This window comes from Bubalus bubalis, chromosome 14 (assembly GCF_019923935.1).
Source record: "Bubalus bubalis isolate 160015118507 breed Murrah chromosome 14, NDDB_SH_1, whole genome shotgun sequence".
NCBI lineage: Eukaryota > Metazoa > Chordata > Mammalia > Artiodactyla > Bovidae > Bubalus > Bubalus bubalis.
This window is the reverse complement of record NC_059170.1, coordinates 17,931,612-17,959,098: the sequence shown is the minus strand read 5'-3', so window position 1 is coordinate 17,959,098 and position 27,487 is coordinate 17,931,612. Positions and strand designations below refer to the sequence as shown.

Here is a 27,487-nt window from a genome sequence, read left to right as displayed (position 1 = left end):
TCCCTGCTCTAGGAAGGTTCTGCATGCCGCAGAGCTGATAAGCCTGTGCGCCACAACTCCTGAGCCTGTGCCCTAGAGCCGGTGCTCTGCAACAAGAGAAGCCACCGCAATGAGAAACCTGCTTGCCACAACTACAGAGAAGTCTGCACAGCAACAAAGACTCAGCACAGCCATAAATAAATACAAATTACTTTTAAAATCCAAAAAGTAAATTAAGAAAATAATTCCACTTACAATAGCATCAAAAAGAATAAACTACTTAGGAATTAACCAAGTAGGTGAAAGACTTAAATGTCAAAAAAACTACAAAACATCACTGAATGAAATTTAAAAATATACAAATAAACGGAAAACCATTTCATGCTCATGGATTAGAAGACTTAATATTGTTACTACAAAGCAATCTACAGAATCACTGCATTCTCTATCAAAATCCCAATGACTTTTTTTTTTGGCAGAAGTAGAAAAACTCATTCTAAAATTCATATGGAATCTCTAGGGATATCCAATAAGTGAAACAATTTGAAAAATAAGAACAAAGTTGGAGGACTCACACTTCCTGATTTCAAAGCTTAACACAGCTATAGTAATCAAAAGAGTGGCACTGGCATAAAGACAGACAAACAGACCAATGGAATAAAGTAGACAGCCCTGATATAAACCCTCACATATATGGTCAAATGATACCAGAACCATTCAGTGGTAAAAGGACAGTCTTGAACAAATGGTGCTGGGAAAATTGGATATCCACATGTAAAAGAATAAAGGTGGACCTTTACCTAACACTAAAAATTAACTCAGACCAAAGACCTAAATGTAAGAGCTAAAACTATAAAACAGAACATGAAAAAACTCGATGACATAGGACTGACAGTGATTTCTTGAATGTAACACCAAAGGCACAGGCAACAACAATCAAAAAATTAAGACAAACTGCACTTTATTAAAATTTAAAACTTTTGTTTATTAAAGGACACTTCTTGTTTTATTTCCCTGATGACATAGTGCAAACTTTACAATAAAAGTTTTATTGACCTGGTACTTAGCACTTGACAAAGGTTTTGATTATATATTCTTATGAACATATAATCTGCCCCACTCCCCCTAAAAAGGACATGACCAACAAAGTAAAAAGGAAACTTACAGAATGGGAGGAGGTATTTGCAAATTACATATAAGGGATTAATATCTAGTCTATACATAAAACCCCTAGAACTCAACAACAAAAACCCAAAAGACTAGACTCAAAAATAGGCAAAGTTTTGGAATGGACATTTCTCCAAAAAAGAGAAACAGATGGTCAGCAAGCAAGTGAAAAGATGCTTGACATCACTAATCATTACAGAAATGCAAATCAAAACACGATGCGTGCCACTTTACACTCATTAGGTTGACTGTTTTAAAAAAAAATAACAAGTGTTGATGAGAATGTAGAGAAATTGGAACTCTTGTGTATTCTTGGTGGGAATGGAAAATAGTATGGCAGTAATTCAAAAAATTAAAGGCAGTATGATATGATTCAGCAATTCCACTCTGAGTATATACCCAGAAGAATTGAAAGCAGAGACTTGAACAGATGCTTTGTACACTTATTCATTGTAGTAGTATTCACCATAGCAAAAAGGTGGAAGCAGCCCAAGGATCCCTCAATAGATAAATGGATAAACAGAATGTATACACTGTGGACATTTAAGAAAGTTATTATTCAACCTTACAAAAGAAGGAAATGTGACATGCTATGACACAGATGAACCTTGAAGATGTGTTGCTAAGTGAAACAAGGAAAAGACAAATGCTGCCATTACACTCTTAACGAGGAACTCAGTCAAATTCAGAGACAGAAAGTAGAATGGTAATTGCCAGGTGTTGAGGGGAAGGGAGAGTGGGGAGTTAACAGTTTAATGAGCACCGAGTTTCAGTTTTGTAGGATGAAGGTGTTCTGAAAATGGATGCGACCACCAGCAAATGCACTGCACTGGGTCACAGAGCTACACATTGAAAAATGGTGAAATTCTGGACTTTTCTGGTGGGCCAGTGGTTACAAATCCATCTGCCAATGCAGGGGAAACAGGTTCAGTCCCTGCTCCAGGAATATTCTACCTGCCTGGCAACTACGCCCATGTGCCACAACTGCTGAGCCCACGTGGCCCTAGAGCCCACACTGGGGAACAAGAGACGCTACCTCAATAAGAAGCCCACGCACTACAACTACAGGGTTGCTCCCACTTGCTGCAACTAGAGAAAGCCCGAGCTCAGCAACGGAGACCCAGTGCAGCCAAAGATACATACATAATTTTTAAAATTAAAAAAAGAGAGTAAATCCTAAGAGATCTCATCACAGGAGACTTTATTTTTCCTTTTTCATATTTGTCTTTCTTTTCTCTTTATTGTGTCTATCTCAGAAGGTGGGTGTTAGCCAATCCTACTCTGGTAAACATCTCAAACTGTACGTAAGTCAAACCATCATGCCGTGGACCTTAAACTTACAGTGACACACATCATTTTTCAATAAAACTGGAAGAAGCTTATTCAGCACGAGTCTCCCCTTCCCTCCCTAACTTGTGGATTTATTCCTCACCAATAGCAGACGTGGTTTCATCTCCTGGAATACTCTCCTCCTTTCCCCTCCCTCTTCCTCTTCTTAACTCCTACTCTTCCCTCCGAGTTCAGTTCCCTAACAGCCCAGATCAGATTTCCCATTACAATCCTCTGCCACTAGACCCAGCAGGCTAAAAACTTCCTTTTTCTGTCTCGGACTCCAGGCCAGGTATTCTTCCAACATTCTGTGATAGAATGATCTATCTCCAGCACTGCATGCCATCAGGGAGTCTGTAAAATAGGTTTTATATCAGTGATGCATGTCCAAACTGGAGTGAGCTGGTTAGGCTTTACTCTAAGTTTGCATAGGGGAGATGGTTCAGAGGAGGGAGGGCTCATAATGTGAAAGTGAGGACGAAAGCTGTACACCCATGTCAGGTATATGGCCATCCCACCGGGTGTGGACAAAGTAATGTCTGGTGCAGTGTGTATCATCTTTGGTGCTCCTCTAGTTTGCGGGGTCTTTGTTCAGGTACCAGGGATTGAACCAGATTCCAGGGGAGAGAAAGCATATCGAGTTCTAACCACTGGACCTGCAGGAAACTCCCCAGGGTGCAGACTTTGAAATCAGACAGACCCAGATACTAGCTGAGTGGTTCAGAGCAAGTTACTTTGGCTCTATAAACCCACCACACAGGACCCATGTGCCTGTTACTTTGTACAGTGTGCGCAGGGCACCACCTGGCGGGCTGGCTGAAACTCTGATTATGGGCCCCACCCCAGACTTTCTGATTCAATGGATCTGAGTGGGATCTGAGAATGTGAATCTAATCGAATTCCCAGGTAATGCACCTGCTGCCGGTCCAGAACCACACTTGTGAACTACTAACCGAGCGCGTAGCAAGGACACGCTCTCTGGAAGAATGCTCAGATATTCTGATGCCACCTTTCTCCCCTAAGGAGTCCTCAGCTGGTTCCAACACGCTCGAAAGCCTTAAAAAATCATTTCCCCTCTTTGGATCTCAGGGCTCACATCTGTCAAAAGAGGCCGCTAGGCATGAAGAGACACTAAAGTTACTACTACACAAAACAATGAACTTTCTGAACAAGGTCCTAAGGGACTTGCAAGGTTAGGGGAAAACAAGCAAGGGCTAAACCCTGAGGGGCAACTTGGGGCCCCCGGGGAGCAAGGCTTGGGCTCCAAAGGACGCCTCGGGTAAGGCAGGGCCGTGTTCTGCCCCGCTGCTCGAGGGACATGCTGTGGCGGATTGGATGAAGCTCCTGTTTAACCTCGCTTTCCTCGGTGGCATCTTTCTTAGGCTTCCGCGGCTCCTCCTCGCGCTCATGGCGTCGTCGTTACCAAGATTGTCCCTTCCCTCTCACCTTACTGAGGGGTCAGCGGAAGCTTGCCGTCACGTCCCCGCGCATAGTGCGCTTGCGCCAAAGCGGCGTCTGTTCTTGCGCTCGGACAGCTGCGCGGCCGTGGATTGGCTGCGTGTGCACGTCGGCGGGAGGAGGACGCGCGGCGCTGCGTGGCTCCGCCTTCCGCGCGCTTGGTCTCTGCCGAGCCAACAGAGCCTGGGTGTTTGGCCAAGTGAAGGCTGCCGGAGGGGCGCCGCTGAAAAGATCCGCTGAGCCTGTCGCTGTCGCCGCCACCGCCGACCCGCGCTCCGTGACCCGCGACCCCAGACCCCGACCCCTTTTAGATCGGCCCGCGCGCCCCAGGCCCGGCCCGGGCGGCGCGACGGGAGGATGAGCGGCGGGCGGCGGAAGGAGGAGCCGTCTCAGCTGCAGCTGGCCAACGGGGCCCTCAAAGTCTCTGTCTGGAGCAAGGTGCTGCGGAGCGACGCGGCCTGGGAAGACAAGGTGCGGTGGGGCCTAGCGGGGGCGCACGTTCGAGGAGCCAGCTGGGACTCGGGGACGAAAGGACAGGCCCGATCCTGGCCCCCTACCCCTGCCTCGGTCCGGGCCCGGCCGAGTGTTCGGGGTGGCGGGGCGGGTGGCCCAAGGCTGGCGGGGCGAACTGCGCGGGCCCAGCTGTCAGGCTCGGGGCTCATCACAGGGTGGTCGAAGGGTGAAATCGCCTGGGTCACTCGGGAAGCCGAAAGGAAGGGTGGAGGAGATGTCCCCGCAGGCAGGTCGCGTGCCTGAACGGCAAGACTGAGCTGAGTTCGATTCCATCTCCGCCTTTTAGTGCCAGCAGGATCTTGAGTAAGTGACTGATGTTGTACCAGCGTCGTTGGCAGGAGCAGTAACTAGAGCAGACTTATATTGAATACTTACTATGTGTCCGGTTCTCTCTGTGTATCATCTCACTTGAGTCTCAGAAAAACTCTGAAGTGGGGTACCTGCTGCGTTAAAGTGCTTAGCACATCGTGAGGCTCACTGAAGGTGAACTGCCGTTGCTTTCCTGTCGAATGCGAAAACTGAATACCCTAATAAGTGTGAGAGTTAAGAGGGGAGACTGAGACCACCTTTCATGTGTGAGCGTTAGTGCATGCGTGTGGTGAGGAGTAGAGGTCGGGGAGACACCACCAAATGTGTGTGAGGAATGGTCGGGGAACTTCAAGATGTCCTTACTGGTCACACGCATTAAGAAGATCTGAGTGTGAGCACTTCCCCACCTCTGCTCCACGGTGGGGAAGGAACTATTGCAAATAGCTTGATTCCAGTTGGCCTGAAAAGATTGTTATACCTGCAGTCTTTCCCTAGTTTTTTTTTTTTTTTTTTGAATGATGAAATAGGTTTTCCTGGGGTTCCTGTAAGGGGGCGGGGGTGAATGGGAGGTACTTCCTGAAAGTGCCCTTGTCCTGCCCAGCTGTTGTAAAACCTTTCTGATTTGCTGTGTCATGTCTACTTTCTTTGTGTAAGGGCTGGTTTCTGCAGTCCAGGGAAGGTCGGAAACCTGAATCTTCCATGTTCTTGTATGAAAATTAGATGTGCTGGCACCTTCTTCACTTTTGTTTCTAATTCAACCTCTCCTTTGTGACTTACTCAGAATTCCTTGTGTGGGGAAGTGGTAGTGAATTGGTTCACAGTCAGCCCTTCCGCCTGTGACTAGTCTGTCCAGGTATCCCCAGGTCAGGTAACTGGCCAGTAGCTCAGTTACTGTAAGCGATTTCATTTTTGTAGCTTCTGGGGGAAAAAAAGTAAATGATTTTTCTAAAATTTTTATCTAGAGCACAACACCCTGGAAGCCATCACTCAAGTAAATGTATCATCTTTTTTTAAACCACAATTTAGTACAAGAAGAATTCGAGAACCAAATACCATTGTCTTGGGGGAAAATTTCTCTGGAAGATGAGTTTAGCAGAAAGCTTTTCTGCTAAACTTGTTCCTCACCTGTTACAAGAGACTCTCTGACTCTGTGACCTCATGGACTGGAGCCCACCAGGCTCCTCTATCCATGGGACTTCCCAGACAAGAATACTGGAGTGGGTTGCAATTTCCTTCTCCAGGGGATCTTCCCGACCCAGGGATCAAACCCACGTCTCTTGTGCCTCCTGCATTATGGGCAGATTCTTTACTGTCTGAACCACCAGGGAAGTCCCAAGATAAGTAAATATATATCATTTTTTTAAACCACAATTTAATATAAGAAGAAGATGTAGAGATTGGAGAACCAAATACCATTGCTTTGGGGGGAAATTTCTCTGGAAGATGAGTTTAGCAGAAAGATTTTCTGTTTCTCACCTGTTACAAAAGGTTCTCTTGTGGTACCCCCTCCAGATAATACATACATTCTCTCTTTTTTCTATAGGATGAATTTCTAGATGTGATCTACTGGTTCCGACAGATCATTGCTGTGGTCCTAGGTGTCATTTGGGGAGTGTTACCATTGCGAGGTTTCTTGGGAATAGCAGGGTAAGTCTTGGGGTTTTTTTTGTATTTTTAGGTTTCTGTGTGTGTATTTGTGTGTAATAACTAAAGCAAAAAACGGGCCCCATGATGGCCCTCCTGGGTCTGATGCAGCACTCCTCAGTTCAGCAGGCCTGGGGATATCTTGGGTCAGGCACGTTACCTTTATGAAGATCTGGGTTAGTTTATTCATTCATGGGTCCCTAGTAACCTCATGCAAGCAGTTGCTATATTGCCTGTTGATAACAGGCATCTAGTTCTGACATGCCCTTTGTTGTCTAGGCAAGTTTGGGAGGTGGAAGAGCTACTGTACCTGATGATCACTCCCCTGTGTATTGTGTTGGATGTCCTGAATCTTGGCTTTGGCAGAAGTTGTTTTGGGTTTCTGCTTTTTTTTTGGCCTTGCCACATGGCATGCAGAATCTTAGTTCCCAGACCAGGGATCGAACTTGTGTCCCCTGCAGTGGAAGCACTTAACCCCTGGACTGCCATGGAAGCCCCAGGTCCCTACGTTTTAAAGGCAGTGAAAAAGTAGGAGATCGGGTCCTTCTTCCCTTATTGTGCACCTGTGGCCAGTGGCAGCATTTGACACCAGCCCCTGGTCAACGCTCTACTTGTTAAGAAGTCACTGCATGCCCACCAGGTTGATTTAAAAAGATTTGTGGGAATTGTCTTAAGATGGGAGTCATGGGCAAGTTATAGTAGAAATGGACAGGCAAACTTCTGGCCTTTTCTCTTTTCACACAGGGAATACAAACGGTCAGTCCTCAACATTGGAAAATCACATAGATGTGTTAGTTGTGATCACGTGTCTTACTTCCTTACTCTGGGGTGAAAAGTGTGAAATCATTTCAAACTCATTTGAGTTGGCTGTTTTCTCAGAAGGTAACCGAAAAGGAATGTACAGTCCTCTCTCCCAGCTAAAGAGGGTTTTTGATTTATGATGCTGAGCAAACTGTTTGTCCAAGGAAACCTTAGGCTTTATCCTCCAACTCACTCTTGACAGAGTGGACATTTGATGAGGACTCATTGAGGATGATGAGATGCAGGCAGGACCTGGGGTTCATAGAGGTCTTCTCAGGGTGGAAGTGGTATGAAGATACACACCACATTTTTAGAATGTTGGTCGCCCCATTTGAGCTTACTATGAGAAAAAAAAGGCAGATACCAGGAAAATGGCCAGAGATGGCAGAAGGCAATCTAAGAGCCAAAAAAGAGTAGTCTCCTGTCTTCCCCAGATCACTTTTCTAGGAGAGGGTAACAGTGGTTTGAACCCCTGCACCTGTCTCGTCTTATAGGTACCCTGAGGGACTTCTCTGAAGTCACCCAATCGGGGAATAATATAGCAAAGACTCAAGCCAGTCAGGGTTCCCTGGTGGCTCAGTGGTAAAGAACCCGCCTGCCAGTGCAGGAGATGCGAGTTAGATCCCTGGGTCGGGAAGATCCCCTGGAGAGGGAAATGGTAACTCAGTCCAATATTCTTACCTGAAGACTCCCATGGACAGAGCAGCCTGGTAGGCTACAGTCCATGGTGTCGCAAAGAGTCGGACACAACTGAGCAACTAACACACACACACACAGCCCGCGCCCGCCGCCCCAATCCAGCATGCTTGTCTCTTTGCCCATACATTTGCTGTGTGGTTCTCTCCTGTTTACAATATAGAATTGATGCCCATCCTTAAATCTCAGTGTGGAGACTTCCAGTCCTCTCCTGACCCCTTCTCCTTGACCACCAGACATTTAAATGCTGTGTTTCTATGACTTCACTTTCTACTTAGTGAAAGTGCCTTGGCAGGCAGGCCCAGTGTCAGCCATTTTCTCTCTCCCTGTCAGCCTTTGTCTCTTTCACTTGTATTTCCCTTTCTCATCTCATTAAGCAACTACTTTTACAGTAGGAGACTCTAAATGAGCTTAGTAGCTGAGCCCCACTGACATTTCTAAGTCCCATTAGTAGGCACTGTCTAGAGCCACTAACTCAGCCTGTCCAAAATGAGACTCCTGTCAGAGGGACGTGGCCAGATTGGCTGGGTCCCCAGATTTCTAGTAGCAGATAAGGATGTGGCCATGACATAGCGAAGCCAAGGACTGTAGTTTGCGTGATATTCAAGAAAAACCATCTGTTTTTCCTGACTCCCTGCTTCTGTTGCTGGACCCATGGTTCTCCCAAGCACTTAGGCGCGAAGCCTTCAAGGCTTCTTGCCTCCCCATTCAGCCATTTTCTCAGTCCCTGTCCTCAAACTGTTTGTACTGATATCCTGAAACAGGTCTAAACCAGTCTCCCAACTCCTGTTCTCTCCAGCCTGAGAAAGCTGACTGAGTACCTGCCTGACTACTCACACCCTGCCTCAACCTCACCTTGCTCAGACAGCTTCAGGTCTATAGCACACCCCCTCCCCGCCTTGCACAAGGAATTAACACTCCTATCTTCACACTGCCCTACCATACCCTGCAGCAGCTCACACTTCATCCGCAGAGCAGGAGGAACCTGTTCTCTGCATTTTCCACTGCAGCCTTCAGAGGGGTGTGGCCTAAGGCATATAGTCCCCCATAAGATTAGGTGCTATAAGAGGAAAGATGATAAAGGAAGTTTTGGTCACTTTATGAATATTACTTTTACGCAGCTGCAGTACCAAGAGATCAGTGGAGCACAGTGCTGTTACTCTTCTCAGTATTCTGATCCTGCACCAGTTAAATCATATGTGATGGGGGTCAGAGACCTTTCTGAACCCTCTGGTTTCAATCCACTCTGTTGTTTTTGCCCCCCTCATAGATGGTAAGCTAACGGCTGGCACTGCCATGTTCATCTCTGCATCAAGGGCAGTAGCTGCCAGTGAACACTCAGAAATTGCCTCCCATTGGGAATTATGCAGGGGCTGCCTTACCATGCTCTTGAGTGCCCGACTAGGCCATGAAGCAGCAGCTTCACATGGGTCTTTTCCATGGCCACCCCCCTTCCCGAGCTGGAACTACCTAGAGGCCTTTGGGAACTGGTCCTATTTGGGACTGTTCATCAGCCTTCTGTCTTACTTCAAGGGGGCTAGGAGAACTTACATATGCTTGCTGATCAACTAAAAAGAGGTTTGTTTTTTTTCCCTCTAACACAACCAAGCGGGCATCTCCACTGAGGACCTGGGTATGTTTTCATGGATCATTTCATTTGCCCCCACGACACGGTTAACTGCAACTGCCAGCCCTGACAGAGCTGGACCGCGCTGGTGGGAGTTCTGGGTCCTCCACGCCTGCCACTCATGTTTGGTGCTTGCCCTCCCTTGCTCCAGGTTCTGCCTGATCAACGCAGGTGTCCTGTACGTCTACTTCAGCAACTACCTGCAGATAGATGAGGAAGAATATGGCGGCACGTGGGAGCTCACGAAAGAAGGGTTTATGACATCGTTTGCCTTGTTCATGGTATGTGTCACTGAGGATGTCACAGCAGGGTCGGTCATTTCCTAGAGCTCTCAGTTATTCAAGGGGAGCCCTTTGATAGTTAATCGTGTGATTTGCGTACTGTTTCTTCAAGACTCCTGAGGCTGGAGGGCCTTTCTTGAGTTAATAAGATGTGGGGTGATGCACTGTGCAGTCTCCCTGCGGTGAGTGAAGGCAGGGCTCATTGTCAACGTCTGCATCCAGTTCTCAATTCTGGTTGCATATTGAAAACTGGGAAACATTTAACACATATACTCATAATAGCCCCCAAATGGAAATTGTTTGCATTTGCCGTCACCTGACAAATGGCTGGATAAAATACTCGGCCATAAAGACGACTGAAGTACTGGTACAGGCTCCAACATGGATGGGCCTTGAAAACATGGTGCCAGGTGAAAAAAATGCAGACACAAAAGGCCGCATGTTGTGATTCTGTTTATGTGAAATGTTCAAAAGAGGCAAACCCATATGGATAAAAAGTAGATTAGTGGTTGTTAGGACAGGGGTGGGAAGGGAAATGGGAAGTAACTGATAACGGGAAGAGGTGTTGTTTCCAGGGTAACGAAAATCCTCTAAAATGTTTTCACAACTCCGAATATACGAATAACCTCTGAATTGTATATACTTTAAAGAGGTAAACTTTATGAACCATGAATTACATTTCAAAGTTATATTTTAAAAGTTACAGACCCTAGCCCAGACCAGTGAAATCAGAATCTCTTGGAGGTGGCACCTGGGTATCTCTGTATGTTTTTAAGATCCCAGAAGATTGCCAAGGACCGTCAGGTTTGAGAACCTCTGCTCTGGTATGAAGCTGACAGGGTATGACATGAGTTCTGTTTTCACGTGTTGCTGATGCTAATGCTTACTAGCAGTACAATTGACTTTATCTCCATCATTTCCATATCTGTAACTCTAAGCCCTCGCACTGATGACAGGAGGAGAGACTTGTCCGGGGTCCTTTGGGAGTACAGAAAGGTGGTCCTGGGTTCTACTGGAGACATCTTGTTTTCAGTGAAATTATGTAAGCCCCCAAGCAGCTCGCGCATTGGCTAGTCCCCGGGAAGTCCACTGTGCGCACTTGGTTAGGACACTTCTGTTTGGTGGAGTAGGAGCCCGTGTTGACCCTCGCGGTGACGGGACCTGTAAACACCGCTTCTTTCCTGTCTAGGTCATCTGGATCATCTTCTACACTGCCGTCCACTATGACTGATGGCGCCCGGCCCCACCTGCTCCCTGCCCGGTCCAGAGGACCCTCTTAGTCACAGCACAGAAGCACGATTGGTGGGGGCTCCCCAGCCACGTGGAACCCGGAAGGCCCGTGTTTCCTGGACCGAGAATCAGTGTGTTGGGCGTCAGTGTCTTCTGCGAGGGTTGCGACCTGAAACTTTTTAAAGAACCATCCACCTTTTGGAGAAGCACTTTTGAACTGTCCATCGCCAACCGTTTCTTCTTGGAGACCATCATGAGATACCTGTTTGCCAGTTAGAGCTGTCCTTTAATTTGCTGCACCTCTGGATCTGGATGAAACATTAAATTGTCTTCCTTCTCCATCAGGTGTACAGTTTTTAAACTACCAATCATGGGCATATCAAGTCTTCTGAAAACAGTATGGCAGTATGTGCATGGTCCATAGCACAGTACAAGCAGCATCTGATAACGATTTTCATTGTAGAATGTTTCAGATACTTGAATAAATCAGATCTTTAATTGAGACCCTGTTGATGATACTGGTAAAGCCTTTCCCACCTCCGCTCGAGCTTCAGAACCCAGTAGGGCAGTAGAGGCAGTGGCCTCCCCTCCCCTTCCTTCTTCCCTCTTCTCTCTGCTCACTTAGCAGCTTCAGCCAGGCCCCTTTCCTTTCATGGGCAGCAGGGAAATGGAGGACTGGAGTTGGTACAGGTGGTGGCCTTGACTTTGTGGAGAGAGGGCTCCCTGCCCTCTGATGCCCCTGCCCAGGGAATGTGACTATAACCTCGCCGCAGTGTGCTGGGCTCAGATGGTGTCGTTTTGCATTTGGCCACAAGGTGGCGAGGCTGCTGTAGCCAGAAAAGCGTAGTCAGGTTCAAAGGATGAGCCACACGATGAAACAGACCTGAGAGCTAGGACTGTCCAAGAAGGGGCTTAACGGGGATATGGAGGACCTGGACTGTCAGAGGTCTTGCTCTTGGCATGGCGGTCAGGTGGGAGCTGGCCAGCCCAGGTTCTGCTGCTGTTTAAGCCACCTATTCCCTCTGCTTTCCTGTTCTTCCAGGCCACAGTCCTACCTTCAGAGGTGTGGTAGCATTCTGAGTGAGACTGGTCAGTTTTCTTTAAATGGTTACTTTTTCCACCTTGATGCTGGTGGTGGTTTTCTACCTTGTGGGAGGAGTTGTGGGATGGAAAATGACTCTCGACAGGCAGGAGATGACACTGGAAATCCCAAACTCAGGAATTGACTGGGTCAGACCCCAGAGGACATCTGGTCTCTTTTTGGAGTCCTGGCCCTGTTCTTAACTGCTCTAGACTTCGAACTAGAGGTTGTAGGCCAAGTCATCGCACTGAGAGGAGGTTAAGTGATTTCTTAGGGCTAAGAGGGGAAGGAACAGAGGATACTGGTGGGCCCCTGGATATGCCTCTGTGCCCCAGCCCTCCCTTCCCCTCTGTGCAGCCTTGCCTCTGGGGTGCTTGCTCAGGCTGAGCTGAGATGGGGCTCTAGGTGCCGCAGCCTTGGTTCCCCTTTCGCCTTCTGCTTTCGGCCTTGGCATCGTCCAAGGAGGTGTCATCAGTCAGGCTGATGTAAGAGTTCAGGGCCTCCCGGAGCCCCTCACTGAGGAGGGACTCCTCCCCTGCGGCAGATGCTTCAGAGAACAGGAGGGAGCTGTGGAGAAAGGACAGCTGGGTAGGGAGCCTCCGCCTCCTCCCCGCCCCTGCCACACAGTCCCTGCTCTCAGAACCTACTGAAAATCACCTGGTTTCCTGTTCCCTGTCAGATCAGACCCCTGCTTGACCTCACTCAGGGCTGGTACTCTGTTGTATCCCATCTTGTCTGTCCCTCCACCCTGGCCACCTTGGTGTCCAGGCATGCCCAGTATCCGTGCCCACTTTGGCATCCCTGCTGGTCCCCCCAGCAGACCCGCTGAGCCTGGGCTGGCCTCTGAGTTCAGACGATGCTCAGTGGCTCCCAGGTGTCCCTGAAGGTGACGCCCCCAGTCCAGGTTCCCAGGGGCGGGTCCTTCTATCTCTGTCCATTTCCCCTTCTAGGAGCCCCTCACCTGTCCAGCTCTTTCCAGTTGAGTGGTGTCGCCTGCACAGTCACAGGTGGGGGTATGGCCTTGCCAGGGAGTGGGCCAGCCCTCTGCAGGGCACAGGGCTCCTTGAGGAGGCAGCAGATGTCATCCGCCAGCTCTGAGGAAGAGACCTAGAGCTTTGACCTGGCCAACTCCAGCCCCGTTTCCCTCGCCAACCAACCACCCTCACCCTGACAGCCTTTCACACTTGGCTAGTGGGATTGGGCGCCCCAGACTGTTCATCTGGAAGCTGAGATGCAGTCAAAGATTCTGGGCTAACTGGGGAGACTCAGTTTACTGTGTGATTTGGGGTAAGTTGAGGGACGTCTTTCAGCGCCAGTTTTCTGATTAGGAAAGTGCTTTGGAAAGAAGAAAGCTAAGGAATGATCAGTCTCCACTTGTTCGGTCAGTATCTGCTGCCTGGAACAGCTGTCCAGAAAGCCCCTGATAAGTTTTCTCAGCAGTGGTCTTTCCTCTCTGCCTCTGACACTGTGCTGTTACAGGATAGGCACCAGAAGATGCTGAGAATTGACTAAATTCCACAGTAACAACAGCTGTGGGCCTAATTCCTGCGGAGAGAACCGTGCCAGCCATGGGGGACCTTGACTCAGAACCACAGTGGTCAGTGAGGTACTGGCCTACACACCCACAGGACACCTGAGTGGCTCTGCTGGTGTGAGATGAAGCCGGGGCTCCCAGGCTGTGTTTCTTGGCACAGGAACTGGCGTGGAGAAAGGGGCGGTCCCTGTTCTGTCTGGATATTCTCCAGCAGGTAAAGTGTCTGAGAGATGACTGACTGCCCCCAAAGCCCAAATCCCCATCTACTCTCATATGAGGCGGAGGGCGGCCGTACCAGAGTAATGGTCCACCAGGGCTGGGAGCGAGGGAAAGGTGAGGCGTGGTGAGATGTACAGCCAACCATTGTCAAGGCGCTGGATCCTGTAGTGTTTGATCCGGTCCCAGGAGGCAGGGCGGCTGAGGCGGACCGACAGGGAGTAACAGCCTGAGGAGGAAAGGCTCTGGGTAGGACTAAGGCCGTGCTGGGACCCAGCCCTGCCTAGGATGGGAGAAGGAACATGTGAAATGGCCGCAGAGAGTGGCCACCAGGCTCAGACAGAAGGGAAGGCAGAGTGGAAAGACAAAGATGTGCTCTCTTGTTCACAAATGACAACGCATTCATAACAGCTAGGCTCTAGTGAGGATGAAATGAGATCTTGCACGCAGTGCTCAGAGCAGGGCCTGCCACAGTTGGAGTGAGCATTGAGCGTTGGCTGTTCTTATAAAGACCCAAGTGGACAGAAGTGCTTTAGAACGTGATCAGTAGACGTCAGCAAGGATGCAGAGAAAAAGGAATTCTTAGCCTGCTGGTAATAAGGTAAGTCAGAATAAGCTACTTTGGAAACAGCTGGCATTAACTAGTCGAGTTGAACGTGCCCATACCTCACAACCCAGTGGTTCCATCCCAGCATGATCCTTTGCCAATACAAAACCAAAAATATTCAGAGCAGCACTGTTCAGAAAAGCCCCAGACTGCAAACAGCTCATATGCACTCAAGAGAATGGTAGATTCTAGAAAGTAACACTATTCAGTGAAAGTGTTAGCCGCTCAGTAATGTCCGACTCTTTGTGACCCCCATGGACTATTGGCCTCCAGACTTTTGTGTCCATGGAATTTTCCAGGCAAGAATACTGAAGTGGGTTGCCATTTTCTTTTCCAGGGGATCTTCCTGATGCTGGGGTCAAACCCAGGTCTCCTGTGTTGCAGGCAGATTCTTTGCAATCTGAGTCACCAGGGAAGCCCCACTATTCTGTAGTAAAAGTTAATAACCACCATGCACACAAGCATAGGTAAATGTTTAAAATAATGAGCAGAAACAGCAAGTCACAGAAGCATACATTCAGTATGATTCTATTTATATAAAGTTCAGAGGCAGCCAAGACTATATTGACTACATTGCATGTGTGGTAAAGCTAGGAAGAAGAAACTGAGCAACACAGTGAAGCAGGCAGGGGGCTTCAAAGGTAATGATGCACAGTTGCCCACCTACGCTGATAGGTGGGCACATGGGTATTGCTTTTATTAGTCTTTAACCTATTGCTGCTGTTCGGGCACTAAGTCATGTCCGACTCTTTGCAACCCCATGGACTGTAGCATGCCAGCGTCTGGCGTCCTCTGCTATCTCCTGGAGTTGGCTCAAATTCTGTCCATTGAGTCAGTGATTCATGTCCACCGAGTAGATATATAACCATCTTGTCCTCTGCTGCCCTCGTCTCCTTTTGTTTTCAATCCTTCCCCACATCAGGGTCTTTTCCAATGAGGTGGCTCTTTGCATCCGGTGGCCAAAGTATTGGAGCTTCATACATGAATGTTATATACACTGATGCAAGTGACAGAATTTTTCCAGTTTTTTTTTTTAGTGGGGTGGTGCATCCTAAAGGAGATCAGTCCTGGGTGTTCATTGGAAGGACTGATGCTGAAGCTGAAACTCCAATACTTTGGCCACCTCATGCGAAGAGTTGACTCATTGGAAAAGACCCTCATGCTGGGAGGGATTGGGGACAGGAGGAGAAGGGGACGACAGAGGATGAGATGGCTGGATGGCATCACCGACTTGATGGACATGAGTTTGGGTAAACTCCAGGAGTTGGTGATGGACAGGGAGGCCTGGCGTGCTGCGATTCATGGAGTCGCAAAGAGTTGGACACGACTGAGCAACTTAACTGAACTGGTAGTTTTGGCCATGCCATGTGGCTTGTGGCATATCAGTTCCCAGAACAGGGACTGAAGCTGGGCCATAGCAGTGAATGCCCAGAATCCTAACCACTGGGCCACCAAGGAATTGCCTGTTTTCGTTTTTAAAATAAACTTTATTGAGAGATAATTTATATAAAATGAAAATGCAAATGTTTAAAGTATACAGATGATAGGTTTCAACAAAAAACAGATAACTGGCCATGGTTGACAAATAGAGAAAAAAAGGACTATATAAAATTCTAACTATATAAAATCAGGCCTAGAATAGTAATTTTCAGCAGATGAGGATACATATGAGAGCTCTCTATAACGTGGGATTCATTTCTTCAGTCAACACTTCATCAAAGAGAAAGGGGGGCTCCCCTGGTGGCTCAGTGGTAAAGAATCCCCCTGCCATTGCAGGAGACGTGAGTTTGACCCCTGATCCAGGAAGATCCCGTGTGCCACAGCTATTGAGCCTGTGCTCTGCAGCCCAGGAGCTGCAGCTGCTGAGCCACATGCTGCAGCTTCTGAAGCCGCACGCCTAGAGCCTGTGCTCTGCCACAAGAGGAGCCACCGCAGTGACAAGCCCACACACCACAGTGAAGAGCATCCACAGCTAGAGAAAGCCCATGCGCAGCGAAGAAGACCCAGATCAGTCAAAAATAGATAAATAAAATTATTTTTTTTTAAAGCCAAACAGGAAGAGGGTTTTTTAGTGGTATAATGGTAATAATCTATTATTACTGTCTAAGGATCTAAAGCTATCTGTAGCTTTCATTTATTGAGTGCTTACTATGCACCTTTCCTATGGGATATAATTCTCCTAACCACCCTATGAGGTAGGTACAATTATCCCCACTTTACAGATGAGAAGACTGGCACAGAGAACCTGGAAGAAGAGGCAGGGGCCCTGTCACTTAACAGGCATTTCCCTGTGGAATGCCAACAGTATGCAGGAGGGAATTTCCCAAAGCACAGGCACTGCTTGGTTTTAGGAAGCTTTTACTTTGAGGAAATGGTTTAAATACTCCATGAAAAGGCAGAGATTTTCAAACTGTATTTTAAAAATACAAGTACTTGGGACTTCCCTGGTGGTCCAGAGGCTAAGACTCTGAGCACCTAATGTAGGGGGCCTGGGTTCGAGTCCTGGTCAGGGAACCAGATCCCACATGCCACAGCTAAGACCCCATGTAGCCAAATAAATAAATATATATTTAAAAACCAATACAACTACTTGATAAACACATTTTGACTTTTAAAACATAGGCTAAAAGTAAAAGATGAAAAATATGTATCATGCAAACATTAATCATAGGAAGGCTGGAGTGATTATATTAATACCAGAAAAGTAGAATTCAGGACCAACAACATTATCAGAAATAAGAGGATGTCCTGCATTTGCATGCACTCAATCACAGAGATTAAAGATACAGAAGCAAAGCCGAGAGTATTAACAGAAGAAAGAGATGTCCATAATCATAACTGGAGATTTCAACACTCCTCTCTCAGTACTTGATAGGATAGAAAATCAGTAGGGAAATAGAATAGTTGAACAATGCAATCAGCCCGTTTGGCTTAATTAGCCAACATTGGACCCAACAAATGCACATGGAATATTCAAGGCAGACTGTAGACTGGGCCATAAAAACAAATTTAAAAGTACTGAAATAATTAAAGGTATAGTTCCTGACTACAACAATTAAATTATAAATTAATTAATAACAAAAAGATATGTGGAAAATTCCCAGATACTTGGAAATAATCCAGAGATTGAGGAAATTACAAGCAAACCTAGAAAATATTTTTAACCAAAGAAAATTTTGTGAGCTCAGCTAAATCAGGACTTGAAAGTACATTTGTAGCTTTAAACCTTATATTTCAAGAAAAGAAAGGCATAAAATAAAGTTTCTACCTTAAAAAGCTGGAAAAAGTAAATTTTTGTAGAATGAAATAAAGCAGAAATAAAAAATAGAAAACAGAAAAATCAAATGCTGATTCTTTGAAAAGATTGATAAAATTGATAAACTTCGAGCTAGATTGATCAAGAAAAAAAGGAAAAAACCACACACATACATTGCCAACATCAGGAAGAGGGGACATCACCATAGAATAGATCCTACACACATTAAAAGGGTAAGGGCATGAACAACTATGCCAACAAATTCTACAACGTGGATGAAATGGACAAATCCTTAAACGACACAAATTACCAACACTGATGCAAGAAATAGAAAATTTGAATAGACCTATATCTATTGCAGAAGTTGAATTCATAATTTTAAAACTTGCTGCAAAGATGACTCTGGGCCCAGATGGCTTCACTAGTGAGTCCTATCAAACATTTAAGAAGAAATAATTTCAATTTTACACAAATTCTCTTAAAATATAGAAGGCAGCATTTTCCTACCCATTTCATGAGATCACCAATTAACTTGCTATATAAACCACCTAAAAACGTTATGAGAAAACTATAGACCAATATCCCTTATATATATATATATATATATATACACACACACACACACATACACACACACACACATATATATATATACACATATATATAGACCAAAAAAATCCTTAACACACTGTTAGCAAACTGTACCCAGAAATATATAAAAAGGACAACACAATATGACTAAATTGACTTTATCCCAGGAATACAAGTTGATTTAAAAATTGAACATCAGTGTTAACTCACTATATTAGTAGAATAAATGGGGCGGCGGGGGGGTGGTGGGGAACGATCATCTGGAGAAATGTAGAAAAATAATATGACACAGTTCAATTATGGTTTTTTAAAAATAAAACTACATCGTGCATTGAACCTGGACCGGCGACTCGTTTCATACATGATACTATACATGTTTCAATGCCATTCTCCCAAATCTTCCCACCCTGGTGCACTGGGATGACCCAGAGGGATGGTATGGGGAGGGAGGAGGGAGGAGGGTTCAGGATGGGGAACACATGTATACCTGTGGTGGATTCATTTCAATATTTGGCAAAACTAATACAATATTGTAAAATTAAAAAAAAAAAAAATTTCCCTGGTGTTTCTGCCAGGTGAACTGCAACTGAGCACCTTTAAGATAAAGCCACAGGCTGAAGAGTTGACAATAAAAAATTATTTCTGAAAAAAATAAAATAAAATAAAACTACAAATAGAAGGTGTAATAGTTTCCTATGGCTGCTATAACAAGTTACCATATATTTAGAGGTTTAAAACAACAAGAGTGGATTATTTTACAATGCTGGGGGTCAAAATCCTGAAATGGGTTTCACTAAACAAAAATCAAGGTATCAGCAAGCCTGTATTTCTTCTGCAGCCTCTAGAGGAGAACCCCTTTCTTTGCCTTTTCAGTGTCTAGAAGCCACATGCATTCCTTAGTTCATGGCCCCTTATTCCATCTTTATTCTTACCCTCTTGCCTCCCTCTTGTAAAGACCCTTGTGATTTCACTGGGCTCATCTGGATAATCCAGCATAATCTCCCCATCTCAAAACCCTTAGTCACATCAACAAACTCTCTTTTGCAATGTAAGGTAATTCACAGTCACTGGTTTCAGGGATTCGGACCTAGACATTATTGGGGAACTATACTGCTATCACAGAAGGGTACGTCCTCGTAACCTGACATAGAGGATCTGTGAAAAATCTGTAAGTAACATCATACTTAATGGGAAAGACTAAATTTTTCCTTCTAAGATTAAGAACAGAGCAAGAATGTTCTTACAACTTTACTTGTTATATACTGGAGGTCGTAGTGAGTGCAATCAAGACAAGAAAAAAAAATGAAAGGTCTATGAGTTGGAAAATAATTAAACTATTTATCGATAATGTGTGATCATATATGTAGAAAATCCTAAGGAACCTACAAAAAAGCTACTAGAACTAATAAGTGAATTTAGCAAGGCTTCAGGCTACGAAGTCTGTATTCTTTGAGAAGTATGAAGTAGGGTCCCTGCTTCCTTTTCTTTGTCTTCTACTTGACTCTGGAGACACCTTGACTTTGTATCTTTAAGAATCTCTTCTGGGGCTTCCCTGGTGCTCCAGCGGCTGAGAGTCCACCTGCCTGAGAGTCCATGCAGGGGACACCGGTTCAATCCCTGGTCAGGGAAGATTCCACATGCCACAGAGCAACTAAGCCCATGTACCACAACTACTGAGCCTGTGTGCTGCACCCACCGAGGCCTGCTCACCTAGAGCCTGTGCTCTGCAACGAGAGAAGCCACTGCAATGGGAAGCCCGAGCACTGCAGCAAAGAGTGGCCCCTGCTCACCACAACGACAGAGAGTCTTTGCAGCAATGAAGACCCAGAGCAGCCAAAAGTAACAAAAGTTTTTTTTAAAAAAGAGAAATATCTCTTCTGGAGCTGTGTTGTCACCCTGAAAACGTTCTCTGGTTGGGAAAGGGCTACATATCTGAAAATAGTCTCTGGAGGCCAACCAGTGAGCTGAACTAAGTGACCAAGTTCCTCTATGGGGCCTGGTTCTCCAGCCACCCCATCTTGGCCACTGTAACCCCAGTTACCAGAACCAGGAAGGGTCCTGACAGCCACACTGAGAACCTGACGGGTAGACTCAGAGATAATACGCTCTGTCAACCGCATGTGGGGACAGGCCTCCTACCAAGGCATCTGCGACTGGTCCGTGTGCCTGGTACCTTGCTGTCCCGTCTCACTGCACGCTGCAGCCAGTCCCAAATATCTACTGCTGTCTCTCAGCTTTAGGACATTTTTTAAACTTGGACTTTCTGGGTTCATATCCCATAGAGTCACACCCTATAACACCCCTGCATACTATAACCCTACTTGTGTCTCTAAAACATTATTTGACCTCTCAGATTTTGTTTCTTCATCTATAAAGGGGGTCATAATTGTCCCTGTCTCAGGAGATTGCCACAAAGATTCAGATGGTAAAGTAGATAAAACATTCAGCACGGTCTGGCATACAGCAAGCATCCAATACTCCTGATCCGTTCTCTGCCTCTTTGCTCACATTGTTCCCTTTATATGGAACACTCTTCCACCTGAGTCAACACCAGTCTTCCTTTTACAACTCAGTTCCTACTCAGACAACTCTCCAGAGCTTGTTCTCTGCCTGGGAGAAGCCCCAGCTCTCCCTCAACACTACCCCACCCATCATATAACCAACGGTGAGTCTCACGAGGGATGGTTCTAATTTATTTGCCCACCATTTTCCCATCTCAGAAAACAGCAACACAATTCACCCATTACTAAGCTCCTAACCCCAGAACTGTGGTGTTGGAGAAGACTCTTGAGAGTCCCTTGGACTGCAAGGAGATCCAACCAGTCCATCCTAAAGGAGATCAGCCCTGGGTGTTCTTTGGAAGGAATGATGCTAAAGCTGAAACTCCAGTACTTTGGCCACTTCATGCGAAGAGTTGACTCATTGGAAAAGACTCTAATGCTGGGAGGGATTGGGGGCAGGAGGAGAAGGGGATGACAGAGGATGAGATGGCTAGATGGCATCACCGACTCGATGGACATGAGTTTGAGTGAACTCCGGGAGTTGGTGATGGACAGGGAGGCCTGGCGTGCTGCAATTCATGGAGTCGCAAAGAGTTGGACACGACTGAGTGACTGAACTGAACTGAACCCCAGCATCATCCCTCAGAGCTTCCATTCTCTCTTAATCTCCCTTCCAGCCCTACAGAAAAACCTGAATGTACTGGCTACGTTCAGAACAAATCTGGAAACCAACCACTTCTTACTGTGGCTTCCCACTTTCGCCTCATTCCCTGCCAGAGCCTCTCTTTGCACAGTATAGGGATCAGATCATGTCACTCCCCTGCTTAGAACCCTGTCACATTTAAAATAAATTGGAAGCCCTCACCCTGGCAACACCTTGTGTGACCTGACTTTGGGTGACCTTGAATCTGCTCCCTGCGCACACCTGCCTCCCGCAGAGGATGCGCCTGTTTACTTGGTTCCTCCTAACTACTGCTTTATTGTTTCTCTTTGGCACTTGCCGGGCTGCTGTGTGTGCTCAGACGCGTCTGACTCTGCAAACCCATGGACTGCAGCCCGCCAGGCTCCTTTGTCCATGGAATTTTCCAAGCAAGAACACTGGAGTGGGTTGCCATTTCCTCCTCCAGGGCACTTGCCATGATCAGACGCATAATGACTATTGGTTCACTCTCCACGCTGCCAACTAACCTGTGGGCAGGTATCTTGCTTTTTCTGTTGTTGAATCCCCACCACGTGCAACAGCGGCTGGCACTGAGTCACCATGCAGTATTTGCTGATGAACACTGGACACAGGCATGATTAAAAGCAGACTCGAGGAGTCCTTGCCACCATTTGTACTCCAACTGCTGAGCACAGATGGTGTGAGGGGGCAGTCTACCCTACCCCGGTTCTTCACCCTCTCTCCTCCTCTCAACATACATGTATGCACTCATTCACTCATCCATTTATCCAGTAAATATCTGTTGAGCAGGAGCTGGCACTGCGTGAGCCCCGGACACAGGTAATCAGAACTTTGTTCTCTGGGGCATGTTCTGTGGGGCATGTGCCAGGGATGTCTCACTGGCACAGGCCTCAGACAGAATTTTTCCTTTATGGTCCTCATCCTTATGTTTAGTTCCCCTGCTCTTAGACCACACACCTGACTTTGTTTTAAGAAATAAATGTATTGCGGCTACAGAAGAGGTCTTTTCAGGTGGCTATGGGAATTGAGAGCAAAAGGTGGCAAACAACCCGGGGACGCGACACTGCAGTGGGTTGTGAAGGATGAGTAGGCGGTGGCCAAGAGGAAGAACGGAGGAGGGGGCTCTCCAGGCCGAGGGAGGCTTGTGTGCAAGGATGCAGCATGGAAAGAACAAGCAGTGTTTGTTCATGGAGCATTTTGGTAGGCAGTGGGTTGGAAGGCAGGCTGTGGGAGATGCGGCTGGTGCAGGGCCATTGGGAGACCCACGGGGGAAAAGGCAAGGTACTGGGGTTGCTGGAAGCTCAGGCAGGCTTAGCCAAAGTCACAGGCTGGCCTGCAGTGACCTGTGAGGTCAGGCACATGTTCTCCCAGGTGTTCTGACAATGATGCCAGGAAGAGGGGAGGGGTCCACAGTAGTGTGAGGGATTAGACTAAAAGCTCTGAACTTCCACTGAGACTTCTGAGAAGCTAAGACTCTGGAGGATGCTGCACCTTGGCCCCTCAACTGTCTGGAGCCTGAGGGCAGGAACCACAATTTAGCAGGCCTGACTCGGAGAAAATGCTTTTAAGCATTTCTCAGCTGACAGAACGCACAGAGGTGAGCCCCTCAGGGGGGAAGTGTGTACGGCTCATCAATCTCTTATGCTCAACAGAGTATCAACACACAGGAGGACAGTAGGAAGGTAAGAGGGTGGTGCTCGTGGGGCCTGGTCCTGGCGCTGACCTCTGGCACAGTCCTGGGACCTCCAGAAGCCCTTCGAGCCCCTTCACAGACCAAGATTTTCAGCCTGACTCGGACCCTGCCGTGGCTCCCTAAAACACAAGGTACGCCAGAGGGACTCTCAGGAAGATGTAGGGGCCTCTTCCCCTCCTGACTCCAGGCCCCGAATTGTGTTCTTGGGAGCGCAGTGCCCCAGGACTTCCTCCTTGGTCCATCCACAGACTCGAAGCTCCTGTAGAATTTCCCTCCCAGAGGTACGTCCGCACCTTGGGCCAAAGAAAAGCTGATCCTGGTCTCACCCACTCAGTCGACAGTTAATTACCATTATAGATGACAAGATGCATTATGCAAACATGAAAAACACTGTCTCTCATTACTTGATTTTGGGTTCCCTAGACTGGAACTGTGTTTCCAAACTTAAAAGAACAGGAGAACCGGCCGGAGAGCTTGTGACGGAAGCAGATTTCTGACCTCTGTGCCCCACAGTCTTATTTGGCAGGTCTGTGGTGGGGCCCAGGAACACACTGGCAAGATGTTTCCCTGACGATTCCTGTACACTCGAGTCTCAGAACCACCGTCCTATGGCGTCACTTGGGCCCCTACAGCTTTAGTGTCAAACTTTTTTTTTGACCACAAACCACAGTACGAAATTTTACATTGTGACCCAGGACACCGTTAAAATGATTGAAAACAAAAGTTTGATGAAGTAGTATTTTCCCCAACCCCAGTGAAGCACCTTAATGTTTCAGCTGTATTTCACTTTAAACACTCACCAGTCCAGATTCACCAGCTTAATGGGTCTCAACCTTGGCTGCACATCAGAATCACCCAGGGTTGGGGGGTGGGGGGCTTTTATAGCTTCCAGGGCCCAGGCCACACCCCTGACCAATTAAATCAGTAACTCTGGGGGTGGAGGGCAGGCATCAGTAATTTATAAATCTCCCCCAGATGATTCCAATACATAGCCAAGGTCTAGATCAGTCCTGTCTGACTGTGTGATCCCCTGGACTGTAGTCCACCAGGCTCCTCTGTCCATGGGATTTTCTAGGCAAGAATACTGGAGTGGGTTACTGTTTCCTACTCCAGGGGATCTTCCTGATCCAGAGATTGAACCTACGTCTCTTGCACCTCCTGCATTTACAGGCAGGTTCTTTACCACTGAGCCACCTGGGAAGCCCATTAAGGTCTAGATCTTAAAGTGTGGTCCCCAGACTAGCAGCAGCAATCATCAACTGTGAACTTGTTGGACAGGCAAACTCTCAGGCCTCAGACTTAACAAATCAGAACTGCCTGGACCAGGTCTTTGGTCTAATAAACCCTCCAGGTGATTCTGATGGCCACCCAGGTTTGAGACCCACTGGTCTATAACCACCGAATTAACCTGATTTCTTGACCCACAAATGGGTCGTGACCCATTTTCTGACACGCCTTCTCCAAAAGGAAGCCACAGATGAGAGATCAAAAATTAGTATTGGGAAACTGCTGCCTTTCCTGTAGAATTGGCAATTTTCTTTCTTTTTTGATGAGAGCTGCCTTCTGTACTAATCCCTTCTGGCGTTGCTGTGGGAAAACTTAGAGTCAAATCTAACCTTAATCCCAACAGTTTTGTGGATCCTTAGAGATCTTATGGATCCTTTACACCTTAAACTTACACAGTGCTGGATATCAGTTATGTCTCAATAAAACCGGAAGGAAAAAAAAAAGACTCTATGGATTCTTACCTGCTTTCTCCTTTATTTCTCCACTGGTTCCTCCTGTATATATACCTTCTTAGAAAGGGGGCAGAGTGGCAGTAAGTTCCGGTCACTATGCTCTTGGGGTTCAACCAGGCCAGAGAAGGAGCGGGGGTGGGGCAGCTGAGCACTGGAGCACTTCCTGTGGCTTCTCAAGCTCACTGGGGCCTGGTCTGCAGCACCCCTGCCCCCAGCAGCACCGCTATGGTTTCCTGTTTGTAGCTACCTCACTTGAGCCAGCCCCCGACCCTGGTCAACCTACTGGTGTGTGTGAGGGGGTGATGCTGGTACTTTCTGGAAAACAGCAGAAGGGGCTGGGGAGAGGTGGAGTGGGGAGGGGGCTCCCGAAGAAAGGAAAGGAGAGGCAAAGATGTGCTGGAAGGAGCCCCAGGAGGGAGACTTGAGTAGAGAACTGAGTACGCCCCTGACAATGCATCAAAGTTAGTTGAGTTCAGGGGAAGCACAGAAAGCCCATCCTACAGAGCCTCTCCCCAGTCCATCCCTGAGGTTGCAATGAATCACCATTATCATGATAGGTGGGCCTCTCTTGGGGGTCTGAAGTAAGATGAACCTCAGCTGGGTTTGAATGCCAGCTCTGCACTTAGTATCTGTGTCTCCCTAGGCAAATCGTTTCTCTTCTCTAAAAGTCTCAGTTTCCTCATCTGTAAAATGGGAACATTGGAAGTACAACCCCTGCCCCTGCAACAGGGTTGTGTGAAGGCAATTAAAGGGCCTAACATAAACGTGAACACTGTTCCTCTCTGTCCCTGCTGTAAGGGACGCCCGGCTGCAGTTCAGAGAGTAAGCAAGGGCATCAGAGACAGACTTCACTTTGTGTTTTGTTTGCAAAGGCCCTGAACCTGGGGTGGGAGAGGCCCCACTTGGATGTGCAGTGTGACAGGTCTCCATCCCTCTGTGGGCTTCTGTTCCCCCATCTGTACAGCAAAGAGAGGAGGGTCATGAGGTGACTCCTGGTGAGTTCTCTGACTCCAACTGGCTAATGACCCAAAGCACAGAGACTTTGTCAACTTGTCAACATTTTGCCAAGAGATCAGGATCCTATTGTGTCTTGGGGAGGAGAAATCATTGCTGGTCAAGGCAGGGAATGACTGCACTCTCCTATGACTATATGGTAAGTCCTGGTTGCCAAAGCATTGGCTGAGCCTGGATCCCTTCTGTGGGCAATTCACACCCATTTTTGCAAATGCAGGTCATTGTCTCGTTTTTTTTTTTTTTTGTTTTAATATTTTCATTTATTTATGTGGCTGCACCGGGTCCTAGATGCAGCACATGGGATCTTTAGTTGTGGCATGTGGAAACTAGTTCCCCAACCAGGGGTCAAACCCCGGGCCCCCTGCATTTGGAGCCACCAGGGGAGTCCCCTTTCCCCGTTGTTGATGGGTTCTCATGGCCGCAGCCTGTGGTCAGTTAGTCAGGGTGCCCAACTCCTAGGCCAGTCTCCAGCCCTCCACATCTGGGCTCCTACAGCTACCCCCGAGTCACATCACACCTGGCTCTTGGCACAACAGGGACGGGCCCAGGGTGGCACTGAGCTTACTCACCTCTCCTGGTCTGGCTCTCCCGGATGAGGAAGGCCCCTCCGTGGTTCCCAGGCAGCAGCAGCAGTTCCTCAGCTTTCTCCCGGCTCAGGCCCTCATACAGCCACCTGGGGGTGGGGAGAGACGGTCAGGGCTCAGCCTGGGGGTGGGTGGGCCAAGACCCTACTGGAGCCTCTCCTGCCTCTGTGGACCTCCAATTCCAACTGTCCCATGGAGAGTTGGCCTCGGGGTCTCTCAGGCCCCGCCGCTGTGTCCTGGTCCTGGCTCCAGGGCCCTCAGAGGACAATCTCACCGGGTCAGCCCCAGTCTTCTCTTACTGGAGACCTCATTCCCAAATGGCCAGGGTCTGGGGGCAGGTTAGGTGATCCCAGATCCTCTCCTGTCACCCACCCAGTTCCCCCAGCGCCCCTACGCCATTCACTCACTTTTCTAAGCCTTCACCTCTCTAAGAATTGTTCTCTTTTTTTTTTTTAAGTTTAGTGAATATTTTATTTGAAGTTTAAAGTTTAACTATGTAGTCAAATGGTGTGCAGGTGAACATTTACTCATTATCACTGAAATCTCACTTCCATTGGAGATTATTTGTGGGTCGAAAGTTTTGAACTATAATGTTCAAGACAGTCTTAAAATTTTGAGGAAAAAAATTACATAGCCCACAGATCTTCATATGTGCTTCCAGTGCTGGGATTCTTGATAATTCTGGGCCCACATCTTCTTTCCTCTCTTCATTTAATCCCTCACCCATATATGTCCACGAGGGACCTCATTGCCATGGAAAGTTCAAGGAAGTTTTGCAGGAATTTTTTGGCATACTAGTCCATCTGCTTCACACTGTCCCCATAGTCATTCCTGGGTTGTTGCTGTTGTTCAGGGGCTAAGTCGTGTCCAACTCTTTGTTACCCCATGGACTGTAACCCACCAGAGTCCTCTGTCCTCTACTATCTCCAGAGTTTGCTCAAATTCATGTCCATTG

The 27,487-nt window shown here is 47.3% G+C and overlaps 2 protein-coding genes across 6 annotated transcripts in view; one reads left to right on the top strand and one right to left on the bottom strand.

Moving 5' to 3' along the window:
• Nucleotides 1-4,058: 4,058 nt before the first annotated feature.
• Nucleotides 4,059-11,538, top strand: RAB5IF (RAB5 interacting factor). The gene is made up of 4 exons (XM_006072471.4): nucleotides 4,059-4,404; nucleotides 6,299-6,402; nucleotides 9,675-9,804; nucleotides 10,994-11,538. Exons 1-4 carry the CDS (start codon nucleotides 4,291-4,293, stop codon nucleotides 11,033-11,035), a joined length of 390 nt encoding a protein of 129 aa, XP_006072533.1. The 5' UTR covers nucleotides 4,059-4,290; the 3' UTR covers nucleotides 11,036-11,538.
• SLA2 (Src like adaptor 2) overlaps nucleotides 10,243-27,487 on the bottom strand; it is a 29,543-nt gene continuing 12,298 nt past the window's right edge. For 4 of the 5 annotated variants that reach the window (XM_025263524.3, XM_025263525.3, XM_044927685.2 and 1 more), the window contains 4 exons: nucleotides 26,518-26,621; nucleotides 13,945-14,094; nucleotides 13,077-13,209; nucleotides 10,243-12,682 (listed from right to left, as the gene is read on the bottom strand). In XM_025263524.3, coding sequence (XP_025119309.2) covers nucleotides 12,517-12,682; nucleotides 13,077-13,209; nucleotides 13,945-14,094; nucleotides 26,518-26,621 — 553 coding nt within the window. In that variant the 3' untranslated portion in view covers nucleotides 10,243-12,516. Of the gene's footprint in view, nucleotides 12,683-13,076; nucleotides 13,210-13,944; nucleotides 14,095-24,943; nucleotides 25,891-26,517; nucleotides 26,622-27,487 lie in introns of those variants that run through there. The other variant, XR_006544399.2, reaches the window with a different exon arrangement.

What these genes read in the sequence shown, in the direction of transcription:
- RAB5IF (XM_006072471.4), top strand. Translation starts at nt 4,291, where the DNA reads ATGAGCGGCGGGCGGCGGAAGGAGGAGCCGTCTCAGCTGCAGCTGGCC. An exon ending in ACGCGGCCTGGGAAGACAAG is followed by an intron (nt 4,405 to 6,298) that starts GTGCGGTGGGGC and finishes TTTTTTCTATAG; the next exon opens with GATGAATTTCTAGATGTGAT. An exon ending in GGTTTCTTGGGAATAGCAGG is followed by an intron (nt 6,403 to 9,674) that starts GTAAGTCTTGGG and finishes CCCTTGCTCCAG; the next exon opens with GTTCTGCCTGATCAACGCAG.